Source organism: Dendrobates tinctorius, unplaced genomic scaffold (assembly GCF_039654945.1).
Source record: "Dendrobates tinctorius isolate UK_male_01 unplaced genomic scaffold, ASM3965494v1 ptg000105l, whole genome shotgun sequence".
NCBI lineage: Eukaryota > Metazoa > Chordata > Amphibia > Anura > Dendrobatidae > Dendrobates > Dendrobates tinctorius.
The window spans coordinates 126141-144695 of record NW_027361773.1 but is presented as its reverse complement, the minus strand read 5'-3'; the positions used below and the strand labels follow the sequence as shown (position 1 = coordinate 144695).

The 18555-nt window shown below is 44.5% G+C and overlaps 1 protein-coding gene across 4 annotated transcripts in view; it reads left to right on the top strand.

Annotated features, from left to right (window-relative positions):
* Positions 1-18555, top strand: part of DHTKD1 (dehydrogenase E1 and transketolase domain containing 1) — a 124532-nt gene that overhangs the window by 65221 nt on the left and 40756 nt on the right. For all 4 annotated transcript variants that reach the window (XM_073588976.1, XM_073588975.1, XM_073588977.1 and 1 more), the window contains 2 exons: positions 13630-13801; positions 14132-14330. In XM_073588976.1, coding sequence (XP_073445077.1) covers positions 13630-13801; positions 14132-14330 — 371 coding nt within the window. The remainder of the gene's footprint in view (positions 1-13629; positions 13802-14131; positions 14331-18555) is intronic.

The window sequence follows — 18555 nt, the reverse complement described above, 5'->3', positions numbered from 1 at the left end:
AAGGTAGGACCAACCTTGTGTGGTGGTAGCATGGAGATGTCAGATTCCTCTCGCTCTGCATATCCCCAGCACCCTCCCGGTCCCAGTAAGTATTCTGGCATTGGGTGTCCATTCCCTGTGTGCAGGTTTTAGAACCTTATTATTCCTTCTCCCTTGTAGGGGGACAAGGTACCTGCACCAGGAAGCAAAGCCAAGATTTCACGGAGATGTGCATGCAGTCTGTACCAAAAAGCTGGCCTCTCCTCCTAGGAAGACATTATGTAAAGAGTGCACTTAGAAGGTCATCAAGGAACAGCAACCTTCCTTAATGGAAGAATTTAAGGGCCTAATCCACCAGGAGATAAAAACCTCCCTGGCTGCCTTTGCCCAGTCCTCACCATCTCCCAGTGTCCCTCCAGAATCAAAAAAGAGGAAGCTTAAAGGGACCCTGTCACCTCGTTTTGCCGCTATAAGGTGCGGCCACTGCGTTTCGGGGTTAGCTACAGCATTCTGTAATGCTGTAGATAAGCCCCCGGTCCTACCTGAAAAAGATCGCGTTTTATTATACTCACCTGGGATGCGGTCCGGTCTGATGGGTGTACTGCAGTGCGCAGGCGCTGGGAAAGGTCTGAGAGGCCCAGTGCCTGCTCACAACAGTACTTTTCTCTGCCCTCAACAGGGCAGATCAGTACGCCTGCGCAAGAGCACGACACGAAGCAAGCAGGATGACGACATCGCATGAAGATGGGAGGCGCCGGACCCGGACCTGTGACACCCATCGGATCGGACCTCCCCCCGGGTGAGTATAATAAAACTTGTTTTTCCTCTCTTTCAGGTTGGAACGGGGGCTTATCTACAGCATTACAGAATGCTGTAGATAAGCCCTGAAAGGCAGTGGCCGCATCTTATAGTGGCAAAACGAGGTGACAGGTTCTCTTTAATCTAGAGGAGGAGGGGTATGATGATTCTTGCAATGAAACGTCGATCCCAGACGAACCTGTGGAAGAAGGCGAATTAATCCTGGACCCAGAGAACTCCCAACAGGAGAGAGATTATTTTTTCCCTAGGGAATATATAGGAATTCCTCAGGGCAGTAAGGAGGACCATGGAGGTTGACAGGGAGAAGAGTGCCAAGACTGTACAGGAAGAAATGTTTGGGGATCTCCGTTCTAGGAAGAATCAGGTGTTTCCCATTCATAAAAACATCTGGGACCTGGTGCTAGAGGAGTGGGAATCCCCAGAAATGAGGCTGACAACTCCAGCGGAAATGAAGGACAGGTTTCCTGTGGATGACGGAACAGCAGCATGATGGTCAGAGATCCCAAAGGTCGATGTCCAGATTCCTCTAGTAGCTAAAAAAAAACAAAAAAAAAAACAAACCACCGTTTGAGGATGCCTCACAGTTGAAGGACCCTCTGGAACGTAGTTTGGATGGTCTACTGAGGAAATCATGGAAAACCTCGGCATCTTTGTTAAACACCAACGCAGTATCTACCTGTGTGGCTTGATCGATGTACCGTTGGATAGAAAAGCTGGAGGAACACATGTCCACAGGTACTCCTGGAGAGGACATCCTGGCTTCTCTACATCTCCTCCAGAAAGCAACAGGGTTTTTAGCATATGCCTCTGCAGAATCCATAAGAATAGCAGCAAGATCATCAGGGTTATCGAACTCTTTGAGATGTGCGCTAGTCTAGGAATACTAGGAAAAGTCCCTTTCGCCCTCCACAGGAACATACGCCTCAGTACAAAGCGAAAGGCATATCAGGTCGCTAGAGCTACCCGAAAGGGGGAAAAGGCAGGAATCTTTCTTCCTTACTCCCAGAGACAAAATAAGCCATGACGCCAACACAGTAGGAAAAGAACGCAAAAACAATGCAACTCTCCTCTCCTGAGCTACAGTCCACCTTGATAGCGGGAGTGAGGGGACTATTATCCACAAAGGTAGTCTTCATTGTCCCAGAAAGGGAAAGAAACGGTGGACACTATTCAAACCTGTTCCTAATTTATAAAAAAACAAACCTGGGTCCCTTCAATTTGAAACCCCTGAACCGATACATAACATACAGGAGATTCAAGATGGAATCCGTCAGGTCAACAGTACCTTGCAGGATTTCTGTCATGGCAACAATAGACATGCAGGATGCATATTACCACATCCCGATCCATCCACCTTATCGGAAATTCTTGAGGTTTGCAATTGCCCGTGGAGAACACACAGTCCATTATCAGTTCAATGTCCTCCCTTTCGGTCTATCCTCGGCCTCACAGATCTTCACAAAGATCATGTCAGAGGTCTTGGCATACATCAGAGGTCAACATGCTACAGAAACATCTACAGATAAGGAACCAAATCTTATCATCTCTAGGCTGGATAGTGAACCTCAAGAAATCAGATATGGTTCCCGCAACAGCAAAGACATTCTTGGGAGTCCTACTAGACTCACACAGCCAAACATCCCTTCTTGCCCAAACAAAAACAGATCTTGTTAAGATAAAGATACTACAGAGCAAGAAAGTGGTGTCATTAAGATGGGCTATGTCGGTTCTCAGATCCATGACATCTTGCATCCAGATGGTAGCATGGGCACAAGCACATACCAGAACGCTTCAGACTCACATTCTGGCAAGCTGGGACAGATCCCCGGAATCCTTAGACAAGAAGATCCTGATGCCACCTCGCATAAAGACCTTGTTGACATGGTGGCTAAAAATAAAAAAATTTGAGCAAGGGGGGTCCCCTGGACACAAGGCCCCCGCGATCACTATAAAAGTAGATGCCAGCGGGAAAGGATGGGGAGTGATGGACTCCCGACAAGTATTCCAGGGATGCTGGTCAGACGAGATAAGCCAACAGTCCTCAAACTTTAGGGAACTGAAGGCAGTAGAGGAGGTACTCAGGACCGCAGTAGCCCTAATCCAGGACACCCATGTTAAGATATACTCAGACAACATGACAGTAGTTCCCCACCTTCGTCATCAAGGAAGTGCAAGACATGAGCACCTGAAGCCGATTTCGGCCAGAATATTCTCGTGGTCCGAAGAACATCTCTCTCTGTCCGCTCTGCACATAAAGGGTGCAGAAAGCATAGAGGCCGATATTCTGAGAAGAACAGAAATCCATCCAGGGGAATTGAGTCTAGACCCTGAGGTCTGTCAGATACTGACCATAAGGTGGGACCACCCAGAGATAGATCTCTTCACAAGTGGGCAGAACGTAAAGCCGGATCAATATTTTTCACTAAATCCAGCCAATCCTTTCTTAGGTGTAGATGCGTTGGCCCACCCATGGAGATTCAGACTGGCGTATGCCTTCCCTCCAATACTAATCCTACCAAGAGTTCTGCAGAAAATAAGATTGGAAAAGGTTATGATAAACCTGGTGGCACCATTCTGACCTAAAAGAAGCTGGTTCGGTACCCTATACAACTTGAGTGTAGAGGGACCGGTAGCACTACCCCCGGTCAGAAGCCTCCTCCATCAGGGGCCAATCTTCCATCCTGATCCCAGGAAGTTACATCTGAGTGCCTGCCTTCTGATTTCTCAATCCTGAAGACCAGAGGATTGTCAGAAAGGGTCATTTGGACACAACAGAAAAGCAGTAACAAATTCTCTATACCAGAAGATATGGAAGACCTTTTATCTCATGGAATGTACGGTACTCAAACAGCCTGACCTGCGCCAACCCAGCATGGCACAGATCTTGGAATTTCTGCAAGAAGGACTAGGAAAGGGTCTCAGACCTAGCACCCTCAAAGTCCAGGTGGCAGCTCTAAGTTCATTCACTTTGACCAGACGTTAGCCGACCACCGATGGACTAGAAAATTTATGACAGCGGCATCTCGCCTATGTTCAAGAGCTGCAAATTTAGTACCTTCCTGGGACCTCAGTGTTGTTCTAAAAGGGGTCACACTACCACCATTTGAGCCCTTCTCATCTATAGATGTAGACAAATTCTCCTGGAAAGCAGCTTTACTGGTAGCGATAATTACAGCCAGGAGAGTGGGTGAGTTATAGGTTCTCTTGATCAACGAACCCTATGAGAATCCTAAAGGGCGGACTTATTCTGCGACTGGACCCGTCATTTCTTCCTAATGTGGTCTCTGAGTTCCACAGGTCTCAGGAGATAGTTCTTCCCTCCTTCTATCAAGACCCAGGAAATAAGAAATAAGACGAGCTCCACATTCTGGACGTTCGTAGACCGGTCCTCCACTATCTTCAGGAGACAGAAAAAACTAGGACCAAAACCTGTTTATTCACCTTCGAGAACAGAATGAGGGGAAGAAGACTTCCAGATCCACGATCGCGAACTGGATCAAGAGAGCAATCTCTGAGGTATAGCACATCCAGGGCCTGCCGCTGCCAGAGAAATTTACGGCTCACTCTACCAGAGCAACATCTGTCTCCTGGGCCGAGAAAGACTGCTTCCAGCAAGCAGATATGCAGAGCTGCTACCTGGTCTTCGGTCCTTATGTTTTCCAAGCATTACAGGCTAGACCTAATGTCTGTGGAGGACTTGGCTGTCTGGAGAAAAGTCCTCCAGGCTTTAGTCCCTCTAACATTACTCCTGGGTACTGCTTCGGTGTGCTGTCGTGGGGGGTTACTAGAGAAAAGAGAATTAGACTTACTGATAATTCGATTTCTAGTAACCCACCATGACAGCAAGGGTAAATTCTTCCCTTTTGCTTAATTTTCAGTTTCTCAGATAAAGAGAATAAAATATTATTTGAAGCATTCCTACTCCTGTGGTCTTTTATAATAACACTAAGGGAAGGATGTAGGAGGGGTTATTTAACCTCTGATAATTTCTGTCCCTATTAGGAAAGGGGTAACATTCTCCAGTGTGCTGTTGTGGTGGGTTACTAGAAACCGAATTACCGGTAAGTCTAATTCTATTTTTCCCTACTTCACGTCTTTATCACATTTTTGATGCTGCGGTTTTTGTCTGTTTTTGATATGTCATGCTTTAAATAAAACTGCTTTGTTTTTGATACTTCATGTTTTTTTTTTTTTTTACTTTTAAAAAACTTTTACTGCTACACTTAGGTGAGGATTACATGCATTTTTAATGCTTGTCTGCGTCGGAAATGCAGTAAAGACACGTTCATTTTTCTGCTGTGGATTTTCCACATCAATATAAGTCTATGGGGAAAATCCGCACAGAAAACTCAATGTACCGGCAAAAGAATTTGACATGCTACAGATTAGAAAAGCGCTCTGCAGGTGAGTCTGAGCAGCGTTAAAAAGAAGCACAGTGAGCATAAGATTTCTATAAATCCCGTACACTTTGCTAGAACTGCAAAACACTACATTTTTGATGCATCATGGGAACGTATTCTAAATGTAAATGTAGTGGAAATCCAGCATGTATTACCGCCGCTCCATTCGGGTATGGGTTCTGCAGAGCCCTGTTCCTGGGTTCCAGAGCTTTGGTCTAGTTATTATTGGGGTTCCCAATTGTGAGATCAGCAAGCTATATACCCTGTCCCAGGAATAGGAGATAACTTATTATTTTGTGAATTTCGCTTCAGTCCTGCTTGTATCATTATGTACACAAGTCTACTCCTGTGTTTCTCAAACTGTGATTCTGACCTCAATAGTAAGGTGCCTTCTAGTTGTTGTTAAGGCACATTAAAGGAGGTAATTTTTACAAAAGTGGCGATGAGCTGCACAGATGTTTTTATTTTTATTTTCTTCATCTTTTATGTTATGTTAATCGAGCAGTATTTGTAGTTTTGCCTTAGATTTTTACATCACCCTGGTCTAACTTGCGAGACACCAATAGAAAATGTTTGGACACCCCTGGTCTAATCCAAAGTTATAGTCAATATTATAGATGTATGTGCCCTCCAGGCCAGTTGGGTCCCTCTATGAACGGTAATTTTTCAATAGCAAAAACAATGCTGTCATAGTAAAAAATTAAGATCCCTAAAGCTTCTCCAGGAAGGGGCATTCACCCACTTCTTCTCTCACAGAATCTCTAGAAGAAGAGAGAGCGCTTACAATCTAAACCTTGTTTTGGTAATTGAACTACATTGAACATATGGTAAATGGCTAAATGCCAAAAAATAAATTAATGGCACAAGGAATGTATAACAAAATATGAAAATTTTATTTACAATACCACATTACATAAAATCAGTCAAATACATAGATAATGCCTCAAAATCTGGAAATCGCAGGCAGTAGAAACACACAATTAATGAAATAACTGCTCACGAATACACATGATAGCCATGTTAAATTACCACTGACATACTAGAACAGTCATTACCTACAGTCCATAGTAATATTAATGCCTATAATGGCATCATTCTTTTTCTAGCAGTAGTGCCTGGGCCATAGAGTAATTAAAACTGATAAACATCATTCGCAGTGAATCAAAAAACTATCACAATGCCAGCAAAAGTGCAATAAACAATAATACCTGAATGTGCGTTCAAATCTGCCACTGCGGGGGGGCGTGGCCTGCTTGCTAATGGCACCGGTCACTTAGCTGCTGAGCTCCAGCCACTTCGCCTCCTAATCGGCTCATTGCGGCTCGCCAGCGGCACCAATCTCTCTGCACACGGGGGGGGGGGGGGGAGTGCTGCGGAGGTATCCAGGATCGTAGCATGCCAAGGGGAAAATCCCAGAAGAAGCCGTCCCCGGCGAAAGTTACAGACTTCTTCTCCAGCACGGGGCGAGGGAAAACGGCGGCAGCATCCTCCTCCACAGCTTCCTCACGCTCATCCAGGAGGGGATCCACAGCAGGCCCAGACTTGGACACAGATGCTGCAGATATACCGCTTACCAAAGGTACAATGCAGAAACTGCTCAGTGCCCTCCGCTCATCACTGCAGCAGGATTGGAAAGATATGGTGGCTGAGCTGAGGGGAGATATCACTGCCATAGGCAGCCGTACAGCACATATTGAATCTAAAATGGGGGAGCTGACAAAGTCACACAATAGCCTCATTGATGCCAATGCAGCACTGGAGGAACAAGTGCAAAAGCTCCATACCAAGGTCTTGGATTTAGAGGACAGTTCCCGCCGAAATAATATAAGAATCAGAGGAATTCCAGAGGCCATACCAGACAAGGGGCTGCAGAGTTTTCTGGGCTCCTTGCTGCAGGAGCTGCTCCCAGACCTGACTGCAACTGATTTCCTGGTGGACAGAATACACAGAGTCCCTAAGCCTAAATCCCTCAGTGCTGATGTCCCTCGGGACACTTTAGCTCGCCTGCACTTTTACAAGACCAAAGAAGCCCTGCTGCAAGCCCTGAGAAAGAGACCCCCTCTGTCTGAGCAATTCCGGCACCTGTCCATTTTTCCAGATCTGTCTGCAGGAACCCTGGCAAAAAGGAGGGAATTTGCTCCTTATACCAAAGTTCTCAGGGATGAAGCTATATCCTATAGATGGGGTTTCCCTGTAAAGATCCTGCTTTTCCGAGCAGGAAATACCCACGCCTGCCATTCCCCACAGCAGTTGGCAAAGCTCCTATCCTCATGGAACTTGGCAAATCTCCCGGCCAGATCTCCAAGAGCTACAGGATCATCCCAACAGGATAAAGTGAATGAAGATTGGTCCGTCGTGTGAGTTATGTGATATGTTTGAGTCGCGGCTGAGACTTAGTTGCTACTTTTAAGGTCCGCTGGTTCTGTTCAACCCGGATCCTGAACCCCCATGGCGGTAAATTTCCACCATACCGCAGGCCCCTTTTTTGGGCTTTTTTCTTTGTGGACTGATGCTCCCTCCATCAGTAATGTTAGTGATGTCAATATTGTTAGTGTTATCTCTTTCCTGCCTAACCTTCCTTTTCCCCCTGCAGCTCTAGGCAAGAGACTTTTTTTTCATGTACAATGGTACTGAACTGTATGTCTATAAATGTTAGGGGTCTGAACTCGCCAGCCAAGAGATCCATGTTTTGGCGGGAAGTGGTTAAATCCAAATGTGATGTAATATGTGGTCAGGAGTCTCATCTCCTCCAAGGGGACTCGCACAGGTTAAATAATGCTAAATTTCCTTTCATACTGCTGGCTTGTGGGAAAAAAAAAAAGGCTGGAGTATTCATTTGTGTAAAAAATACTGTTGCGTTCACACTACATGCACAACATTTAGACCCTGACGGTAGATACGCCATTATTAATTGCTCCATAAATGCATCTAAGTATACTATTGCAACCGTTTACGCCCCCAACTCTGGTCAGATCAGCTTTTTGCGGAGGTTTCTTTCCAAGCTTTCATCCGTTAAAGAGGGTAAGCAAATAATCTGCGGGGATTTTAACATGGTAATGTCCAGCACTCTGGATTGCTCCAATACTGCTGTGAGGAGGAAGGAGATGAGCACAAGAATTTCAGAAAGGCATCTCCATGATATATGGAGATACCAACATGCAAATGAGAGGGACTACACATTCTTCTCTCCTCGGTTCACCTCTTACAGCAGATTGGACTACTTTCTGGTTGATAGCTCACTTATTATGGATTGCTCAGATTCAAAAATTGGACTTATAGCTTGGTCGGACCACGCCCCCATATACCTGACAGTTCAGGAGCAAAACCGCGCGCCTGTTTTTACCCGGTGGCGCATGAATGACTCCCTCCTAGCCTGTAGACAAATCTCTGAGGAGTTGCAGGCCGACCTCGCAGAGTTTTTTAACTTTAATGATAACAAGGAGGTGACAGAGGAAACGCTTTGGTCTGCACACAAGGCCTATATTAGGGGGTCATTCATCAAAATTGCCACTAGGGAGAAAAGGAGGCGTCAGGCAACTTACAAAGCTCTACTGTCCCACATAGTACTTTTGGAAGCCCACAATAAATCTGCCCCAAACTTGTCGACATCTGACGAACTCAGGAAACTAAGAACACAGCTCCGCCAGGTGTTGATGGCAGACTATGAGAAAAACTTAAGATCCCTCAAACAGCGGTACTATGTAATGGGTGACAGGGCGGGTGCCTTACTAGCCAGGAGGGTTAAAAAACGAGAAATGCAAAATAAAATTGAATACCTCGTGACGGGTTCTAATGCCACAATACGCAACCCAACGGAAATAGCCAACGCATTCGCTGACTTTTACCAGTCTCTCTACAACCTTAAAAATGACCCCACTGCCCCAAAGCCTACCCAAACGGCAATTAATTCCTTCTTAAACAATATTAATCTTCCTCGGTTATCTGCAGTACAGCTGGAGCAACTAAATTCTCCTTTTTCTCTGGAAGAGGTTCGCCAGGCGGTGACCACAGCCAAAAGAAATTCAGCTCCAGGCCCAGACGGCCTCACTAACTCCTATTATAGGCAATTCACTGAAACCCTGTCTCCTTTCCTCCTGAGACTTTTCTCCTCTTGGCGAGCCACAGCAGATATTTCACCAAATAATCTAGAGGCCATTATAACTACCCTGCCAAAACCAGGAAAACCCCCTATTTCACCAGGAAACTTCAGGCCAATATCCCTCCTAAACTGCGACTTAAAATTGTACGCCAAAATAATCTCAGCTAGAATACATAAAGTTCTTCCATCACTGATTTCCCCGGATCAAGTGGGGTTTGTGGCGGGGAGGCAGGCGAAAGATGGGACGAGACGTATGCTGGATCTGATTGCGGTGGCTGAGGGGAGGAAAATCCCCAGTGTATTCCTGTCCCTGGACGCAGAGAAAGGCGTTCGACAGGGTGCACTGGGGATATCTGAAATCTGTTCTGGCCAAGTTTGGTTTCAAAGGCCCCATACTTAATGCCATAATGGCGCTGTACTCTAACCCTAACTCCAAAGTTCTGGCATCCGGATTTATATCTCGGAGTTTTGAATTAACCAAAGGGACACGCCAGGGGTGTCCGCTCTCCCCTATCATCTATGCCCTTGCTATAGAGCCTCTGGCGCAGACTATCCGTGAATGCCCTCGGATCTCGGGGATTCGAGTGGGGAGTATAAATCATGTGGTCAGTCTATATGCAGATGACGTGATTTTATCTTGCACTAATGTAGAGGTGTCCCTACAACACGTAATGGAGATCCTGTCCTCCTTCGCTCAAGTCTCGTATTACAAGCTTAATATTACCAAGTCCTTAATTTTTCCGCTCTTCTTGCCAGCCTCTACCAGAGCCACTCTTTCTCATCTTTACCCTTTCAAATGGGAAGACGAGGGAATCCCCTACCTGGGTATTATACTGGCCCCGCTACACTCCGTGATCCGGAAAAATCTGCTGACCCTGCACACCTCATTGGATAAAGAACTTACTCGCCTTTCTCTTCTCCCGCTCTCTTGGGTGGCGAGAATGCAGACTTTTAAAATGATCTGTCTCCCAAAAATTATCTACTTACTTCGGTGCCTGCCCCTAACAATTCCGCAATGGTGTCTCACCAAAATTCATTCCCTAATGAGTAAATTTATATGGGCTGGGAAAAAACCTAGAATAGCCCTGAGATGTATGCATGCCCCGTTCAGTGGTGGAGGAATGGGTATTCCTAATATTCTAACATATCACAGAGCTGCTATCCTGGAACCGGCTCGAGATTGGTGGAAGAATGATTCAGACTTGAGATGGTTACAGATTGAGTACACCTGGGCACAGGCCCACTCCCCTAAACAATTCATAGACTCCCTGCTCCTAACCCCTTCGCCCCCCGGCGATCTTCTACCCACCACAGCAGCTCTAAAGAAAGCTTGGTCCTTATGGAGCAAGCCAGTGTCACAGGCTCTAGGTCCCAGCCTTCCCCTTAGATCGCTGGAAGCCTTCATTCCGAATTTGAATCTTGCCGCCTGGACACGTGGAGGTCCAATTACCCTAGCAGATCTCTATAGAGAAGGCGTCCTACTCCCGTACTCAGAAATGTGTGTTAAATTTAACCTCCCCCGACACAGTTTATTCCAGTTTTTTCAAATACGTCACTTCCTTCAGTCCGCTCCTCACCTACCGGTTCCCACAACAGCCGACCACGCCGCAATTAAAAAATTCTTTCAAAATAGCAAAATCAAAGGCCTTTCATACATCCATAACCTGCTAAACTCCCCGGAACCGGACAAACAATTGCCGTATATGCTCAAATGGGAAAAAGATCTAGCCTCTCAGCTTCCGTCGCAAGAATGGTTCGCGGCCTCAAAATGGATCCACAAATTCTCTTCATGTCTCAATCACATAGAGCAATTAAAAAAGGTTCATCTGCGGTGGTACAACTCCCCTACTAAACTGGCTTCTTTTTCCCCACATATGTCACCTTTGTGCAGGAGGGGATGCAACCACAGGGGCACCTTGTGTCATATGTGGTGGTTTTGCCCTAAGTTATCTAACTTCTGGCAGGAGGTGTTCAATCTAATCCATGAGGTTACTAGTCTCCGTCTTTCCCCAAACCCAACCTTAGCGGTGCTACACATTGGCCTAGATGGGATCCCGGATCTTTTAAAAAATATCATTTCTCACATTCTCATAGCCGGCAGGTACTGTGTGGCATACAAGTGGAGGTCGGTGAGCCCCCCTACAAAAACAGAACTAATTGAGAGGACCAACCTACACTGGCTATACGAAACCAACTTGACCCCCAATCTAGAGAAGAGAACGGTGAGACTTAAACAATGGCATCCGTGGGCCACTTCCCTTTATGCAACGGCCCTCCCCCAGATACAGATACCTACACCATAAATAAATTGATTGTGCCTAAGAATGCCATGCATGTAGAGCTGCTTCCCCTTCCCCCTCCCCCCCCCTCTCCCCGCTTCTATGTTCAAGTTGTTGTTGGAAGGGGTATTTAATGTCCCAGATTGATATTCTAATAATGGCTCGAGGTTATTCCACCTCTTGCTACTCATTGCTCCTGTTCTTTATGTTTTTGTATGAGAAGTTTGTATTTTTTCTGAAAACTCAATAAAAACCTTTATGATAAAAAAAAAAAAATCTGCCACTGCGACCCACCCCGACGCGCGTTTCGCCTGTTCTTCCGGGGGCGTGGGGTCGCAGAGGCAGATTTGAGCGCACATTCAGGTACTATTATTTATTGCACTTTTGCTGGCATTGTGATAGTTTTTTTTGATTCTCTGGACTGTAGGTAATGACTGTTCTATTATGTCAGTAATTTAACATGGCTATCATGTGTATTAGTGAGCAGTTATTTCATTAATTGTGTGTTTCTACTGCCTGCGATTTCCAGATTTTGAGGCATTATCTATGTATTTGACTAATAGGGGAAGAATATGCATTTTTTTTTTTTCATAACTATCAGGCATGTCCATAAGCTTCAAATCATTAGTGGCCAAATCACTGAAAATGACTGAGAACAGCCATGCCATGTTTCCTAACAAAAGTTAAAATCCTCATAAAAAATATGATGGCAGTATCAAATGCCTGTGATCGTCAGGAGTGAAGATATTGGGAATATCATCATTTTCTGAAATGGAAGCCACATCCCATGAACAGCCCTGCTATGAGTCGTCTAATGGAAATGTATTGGTGTAACTTAAGTGCTAATGAAAAGACAAGGCAAATTATGATCTTTGTTCAATGCAAAGGAAGATGCATATTTGTGTATACTTGATCCACGTTAACCAGACTTTTTCAATCGGATTGCTTCCATCCGCTAAGCTGAGCCGTCTCGGTGACCAGTGTTAGTTCCTTTTGTTAATCCTGTTTATTTTATGTAATTGTATAAGCTGTATTGTTTTGTCCCCTTTGTAAAATCTTTTGTATATTTTTTTATAAACACTTTATATCGTCCTGGATTAAATATAAAATGCAATACTCCTGTTCCTTTTGTTCTGTAAACCACACTCATGAAATCCATACACTACCTGAAACCAGGCCTCTATTCGGCCTATAGACAATTGGTGGTGGCAACTAATAATCTTTCTTGGATTTTTGTGGAGTTAGCAATGACCATACTAGGGTATATATAGTCCATGCTTTGGAATCGGACGTGTATATACTAAAAGCTCACTGTTAGTTCTCCAATAACCGGCCTTAGTCAAAACAGCTTGCGGCCTCCTTTGTTGATTGTTGGTCAATTGTATAATTGTCCTGACAATAGTGTGCAGCAGAGTGCTGTTCGTGACAAAAAACGAACAGCGTGGTGGGTTCAGAGTAACTAACCCCCCACCCCCGACTGTAATCTTTTACACATGCCTAAATAACAAAAAGCTCACATAAAGAGCTCTTGAAGTGTTATTTTTCCAGTACCTGTAGTTAAAGGGGTTATCTGGGACATTTTTGTTCAAATGCATCTAAGCTCTTATTGGCAGGTAGTTTCTAAGTACCTGATTATGCTGCATTGCAATGATATCTCCTGGTCCAAGGCGGTCACTGACCATTGCTGACAATGTAGCTCCTGCTTTTTGTGATATGTTGACCGAGCAGTTTCTTCTTTTCCGCTGTGCTCTATCAACAGGGTGACACTGCCAATGTCATGTTCAATGACAGCCAGTACAGCTGTCCTCATTAATTTGTCAGTGAGGGCCCTAGGTAGAGCAGAGTGGAAGAGACATCATCAGCTCAGTGGTCATGACGTCGCGAGAAGCAGTAGAATCGCTGGCAGGAGCGGTCGTGCAGGGATAGATTATCGCAGGGCAGCTCAGGCAGGTAGTTAGCATGCTTCTTGATATGTTATTCATTTGTCTTTGGTTTTAGAAATGGATTCCTTTGTAAGTACATTGGCTACACTATTCATTTTCTTCTTTATTAGGTTCATGGTGATGCTTCTTTTTCTGGTCAAGGCATTGTACCTGAAACGTTTACACTTTCAAACCTTCCTCATTACCGAATAGGAGGAAGCATTCATTTAATTGTAAACAATCAATTAGGATATACTACTCCTTCTGATCGTGGTAGATCATCATTGTATAGCAGTGATGTCGGTAAGTGTCCAACCCTTTAAGATAGATTTTGCCTTTTGATTAAATCTTTCTAAATCAAAATGTACACTTATTGAATGAACATTAATGAGATTTGCTGGTCCATGTCAGTGGACTGGTACAACCTTTGCTTCTAATCTTATTGAATATGGCTGGCAAATCCACTGACTACACCCTACGTGACTTCGCAATGTTTATTCAACATCCAAATCTTGCAAGAGTGTCAGTAAAACCATGTTTCACCAGGACATGAAAAATGCATATGTATTCTGTATGCTTCCAGAGTCCAGAATGTGGTATAAAGTAATAATTTCCTGATTTCTTGGAATGTAGGTAAAATTGTTGGTTGTGCAGTAATTCATGTGAATGGAGATTGTCCAGAAGAAGTTGTGCGAGCAACACAATTAGCAGTGGAATATCAAAGACTTTTTAGAAAGGACGTGATCGTGGATTTATTGTGCTATCGGCAGTGGGGTCATAATGAGCTCGATGAGCCCTTCTTTACTAATCCTGGAATGTACAAAATTATCCGGTGAGTTCACATTTTATTATACTTGCCATGCTAATCTAAGACAAATAGTAAGGGTCTGTGTATGGACAGCTGTATGCACTTGTATACCTGACACAGGTACACTCTTGAGATACAACTGGTCCAGAGAAGTGTATGCTGAATGTTGTCATATGCTGTGAATAGAGCCTTTCGTATAGGTAGGTGAATCTATAGTGCTAAAAATTTTATGGATTAATTGTATTACTAAAAACTGTCCACTGGAGTACCGTAATTTGTTAAAAAAAAACCAAAAAAAACAACACTATTTTGAGCACCTTCCTCGGGTCCAGCACTGAGTCTCTGCTGCTGCTCTCATTGCATGTTATTGTCTGCAGCGCTAAAGTGACATTGCCAGCACTGCAGCCAATCGGTGAGATCAGCAGCTCTGCCCAAGAAGTCAGGACGAGCTGCTGTTGTACTATCCATTTGACTTTATCTCTACATACAATAACAGACACTGGGAGCATTCTCAGGAGATTTATGTTATACACTGCAATACGAAGCCCCTTTCACATATCAGTTTTTTGCCATCAGTCACAATCCGTCGAACTTTGAAAAAAACGGATCCGGCGACTGATGCCGCTGGATCCGGTTTTTTTTTCTCATAGTATTGTATTAGCGACGGATTGCGACGGATGGCCACACGTTTCATCCGTCATTCGACGGGTCCGTCGGAAATTCTTTGTCCGTCGGCCGGAGACAATGGCCATAGGAATGTTTTTTGCCTTTCGGAAAATATGTATCCTAGTATGCTTTTCTCAATAAAAATCTATTTGATTAAAAAAAAGTTGTTTTGCCTACATTGAAAAATCAGACAGCGACGGACCCATCGCTGTCCGATTTTTGCTAGAATGGAAACCTATGGGCGATGGATCCGTTTCTGTTCGACAAATGACGGAATCCGGCGACGGATTCCGATTTTTTTTTTTTTTTTTTTCTTCTGCGCATGCGCAGACACTGTGTGCCTGTATGGTATGTGCGGGCTATGCGTGTGTGCATGTGTGGGGGGGGTCTGTGCGGGGCCTGTGTGTGTGTGTGTGTGTGGGCAGGCATCGTCTGATGGGACCACAAGTCCCACCGGGCTATGCCTGCTACACTGACAGTGATTGACACATTAGCCAATGATGGGACAGTAGTAGTCCCATCATCCGGCTAATGTGTTGAATGTAAAATAAAAAAAAAAAAAGACATATACACACACATATATAGTTCATACCATATTCTACTAATCCCCGAAGCCCTTGGTCACCTGGAAAAAAAAAAAAAAAATGATAAACCTACAATATACTCCCTGTGTCCGACGTAATTCAATTAATACGATTGTCCCACGACTATCTCCCGTGGAGAGCTGACAGAAAAAACTGACGGCACATCTAGAACTAGTCTGAATAAATGCATACCAAAGAACAGCTTACATATCAAATAAGAAAATGGTTGCACGCAATTGCATCAAGGCATATCAAATATGAAATATGTGAAATACGAATAGCATAATGGCTTTTGTAATCTAGAAAAAACATATGAGATACTTAGCACAAAATTTGGCCAAAAGATGTGAGCCCATTCACCACCGTCAAGGTGATCTCATTGAACAGGTCCCTATACTAACTGCCTAGTGTGAACTAACCTCTGGCTAATAACATGGTAAAGCCTGTATTTATAGGAAGATAGGAACCAAAATGTGAGTGGATGTAATTAAAATCACAGCTTGATGAAGGGTGGAGTGCTCAATCAGAAAGCTAACATACAAATGACAGAAAAAACTGACGGCACATCTAGAACTAGTCTGAATAAGTGCATACCAAAAAACAGCTTGCACATCTGATGCGACCGCTCTCCAGGGGCTCCGGTGATACAATGATGGAGATAATCCTCCACATTGTATCACTCTGCCGACAGGTCACCTGAGTTCACCTATCACTTTGCGACACTACAGCGTGAGAATTTTCTCACGCTGTAGTGCAGTAAAGCGAGAGGCTTATCTCCAATGACAACCCTCCAGCAGTGTATCTCCGGTCAGTGTGTTATCGGAGGCTTATAGAGAGGTCACATCTGCTGATGTGACAGCTCTGTAGGGGAGATCGTCGTGGGACAATGGTTATTAATGGGATTGCGTCGGACAGGGAGTAATATTGTTGGTTTGCTTTATTATTTTTTTTTTGCAGGTGATCGAGGGCTTCGACTGGATAGGCGTGTAATAAAAATTATGAAAAAATTTGTTGTGTTTTATTTCAGTAAAATACTTTATTCTTATGTGTGGTTTTTTTTAACCCTATATTAATATAAGATTAATAATGGATAGACGTCTTATTGACGCCTCTCCATTATTAACCGGGCTTAATGTCACCTTAGCAAGGTGACATTAACCCCTTATTACCCCATATGCCACCGCTACACAGCAGTGGGAGAGAGGGGCTAAGTGCCAGAATTGGCGCATCTTAGAGATGCGCCATTTCTGGGGCGGCTGCGGGCTGGTATTTGTAGCCGGGGTGGCAATATCCATGGTCCCTTCCTAGGCTATGGATATTAGCCCGCAACTGTCTGCGTAACCTTTCTGGCTATAAAATATAGGAGGACCCCACGTCATTTTTTTGGGATCCCCCTATTTTAATAGCCAGTAAAGGCTATGCAGACAGCTGTGGGCTGATATTCATAGCCTGGGAAGGGGCCATGGGTATTACCCCCTTCCCAGGCTACAAATATTGGCCCCCGGCCGTCGGCTTTCCCCCTCTGGCGCAGAAAATTGTGCGGGAGCCCACGCCATTTTTTTTTTTTCACTTTTTTTTTTTTCTAAGTAAAATTGTTCACTAATAAACATTGGCCTTGCTTTTATTTATCTATCTATATCCATAGAAATATTAAAAGATAGAATACATAGATATATCCATAGATATCTATCCCATATCTATTTATTCCATAGCTATCTATCTCTGTGGGCGTTTTTAAAAACGGATCCGTCAAGAAAAGGATGCAGAAACAGATGCGACGGATCCGTGTTTTTTTACGGATCCGGCGAAAAAACTTCTGTCGCATCAGTTTTTCACAATCTGCGACATGTCAATTCGGATTCAAAACCGCAGCTTTTCCGCAGTGAAAAAACCGCAGCATATGCACAGCGGATTGTAAATCCCATAGGCTTACATGGTACTGTACACTGCAGAACTGCTGCAGATCCGCAGCAAAAACCGCAGCGTGTGCACATAGCCTTATGGGTATATGGGCACGGTACTATGGAATGGAGGATATGTATGATGAGTATATGGACATTATAATTATAATTTGTTATAATTATAATGCCCATATAATTTGTTATAACTAACCACTGTTAGTTACTATGCTCGGGCAACGCCAGGCTCTTCATCTAGTATAGTATAAGCGATCAAATGATCACTGCTTTAATTCCCACACGGAGACTAAAAAATAAATGTTATTAAAAATATGTTAAATAGATGTTTCTCAATCGCTTCATTGGGGGGTCACAGGAACCATGGATGTATGCTGCTGCCACTAGGAGGCGCTGACACTATGCACATAAAAAAGTTAGCTCCTCCTCCGCAGTATACACCCCACCGACTGCAGTAAATTAATCAGTTTAGCTTAGTGTCAGTAGGAGGTGGACGTGGGTTTCTCTTGAGACCCATATCTACCTAATGTGCGTCGTTCCTTTTCAGGTACTGGAGGGATACAGTGTGAACGGTCACAACTGTACTCCGACGCAGAGACTATGAGTACGGCGTGTACTGCCACCCCGTATCCTCATGTCTGTTCGTCAGGACCCCAAAATCCCTAACACAGAAGCGTGTTTAGGTGATCCGCAAGAGAAAGAATACCCAGTCCTGCCTCTGTCTCCGACCCACTCGCCCACCAGAGCCTGTCGGTCGAGGAGACACGGACGTCCCGCAACATGGATTCCGGACGTCAGATTTTTGTGATTGGGGAGGTACTTTCCCTCTTTTCTCCCCAGGTGCTGAAGAGGGGAAGAAAACGGGAGAAGAAAGAAAAAAAAAAAAAACTCCTTTATTCAAGCGGCTAGCGCAGTTCATACCTTGCGGCTGGTTTGGGGGGCCTCAGCACTGCTTTGCAGAACCTTTGGGGAAGAGAGGGTGTTTTGGCACACAGAGGCTCCCTGTTCTTTGTGCCCCTTGCAGCCTGTCTAAGCGGCGTCATGGCGCCACTGTGCGGACCCGTTTGGTGCTGTTTTATAACA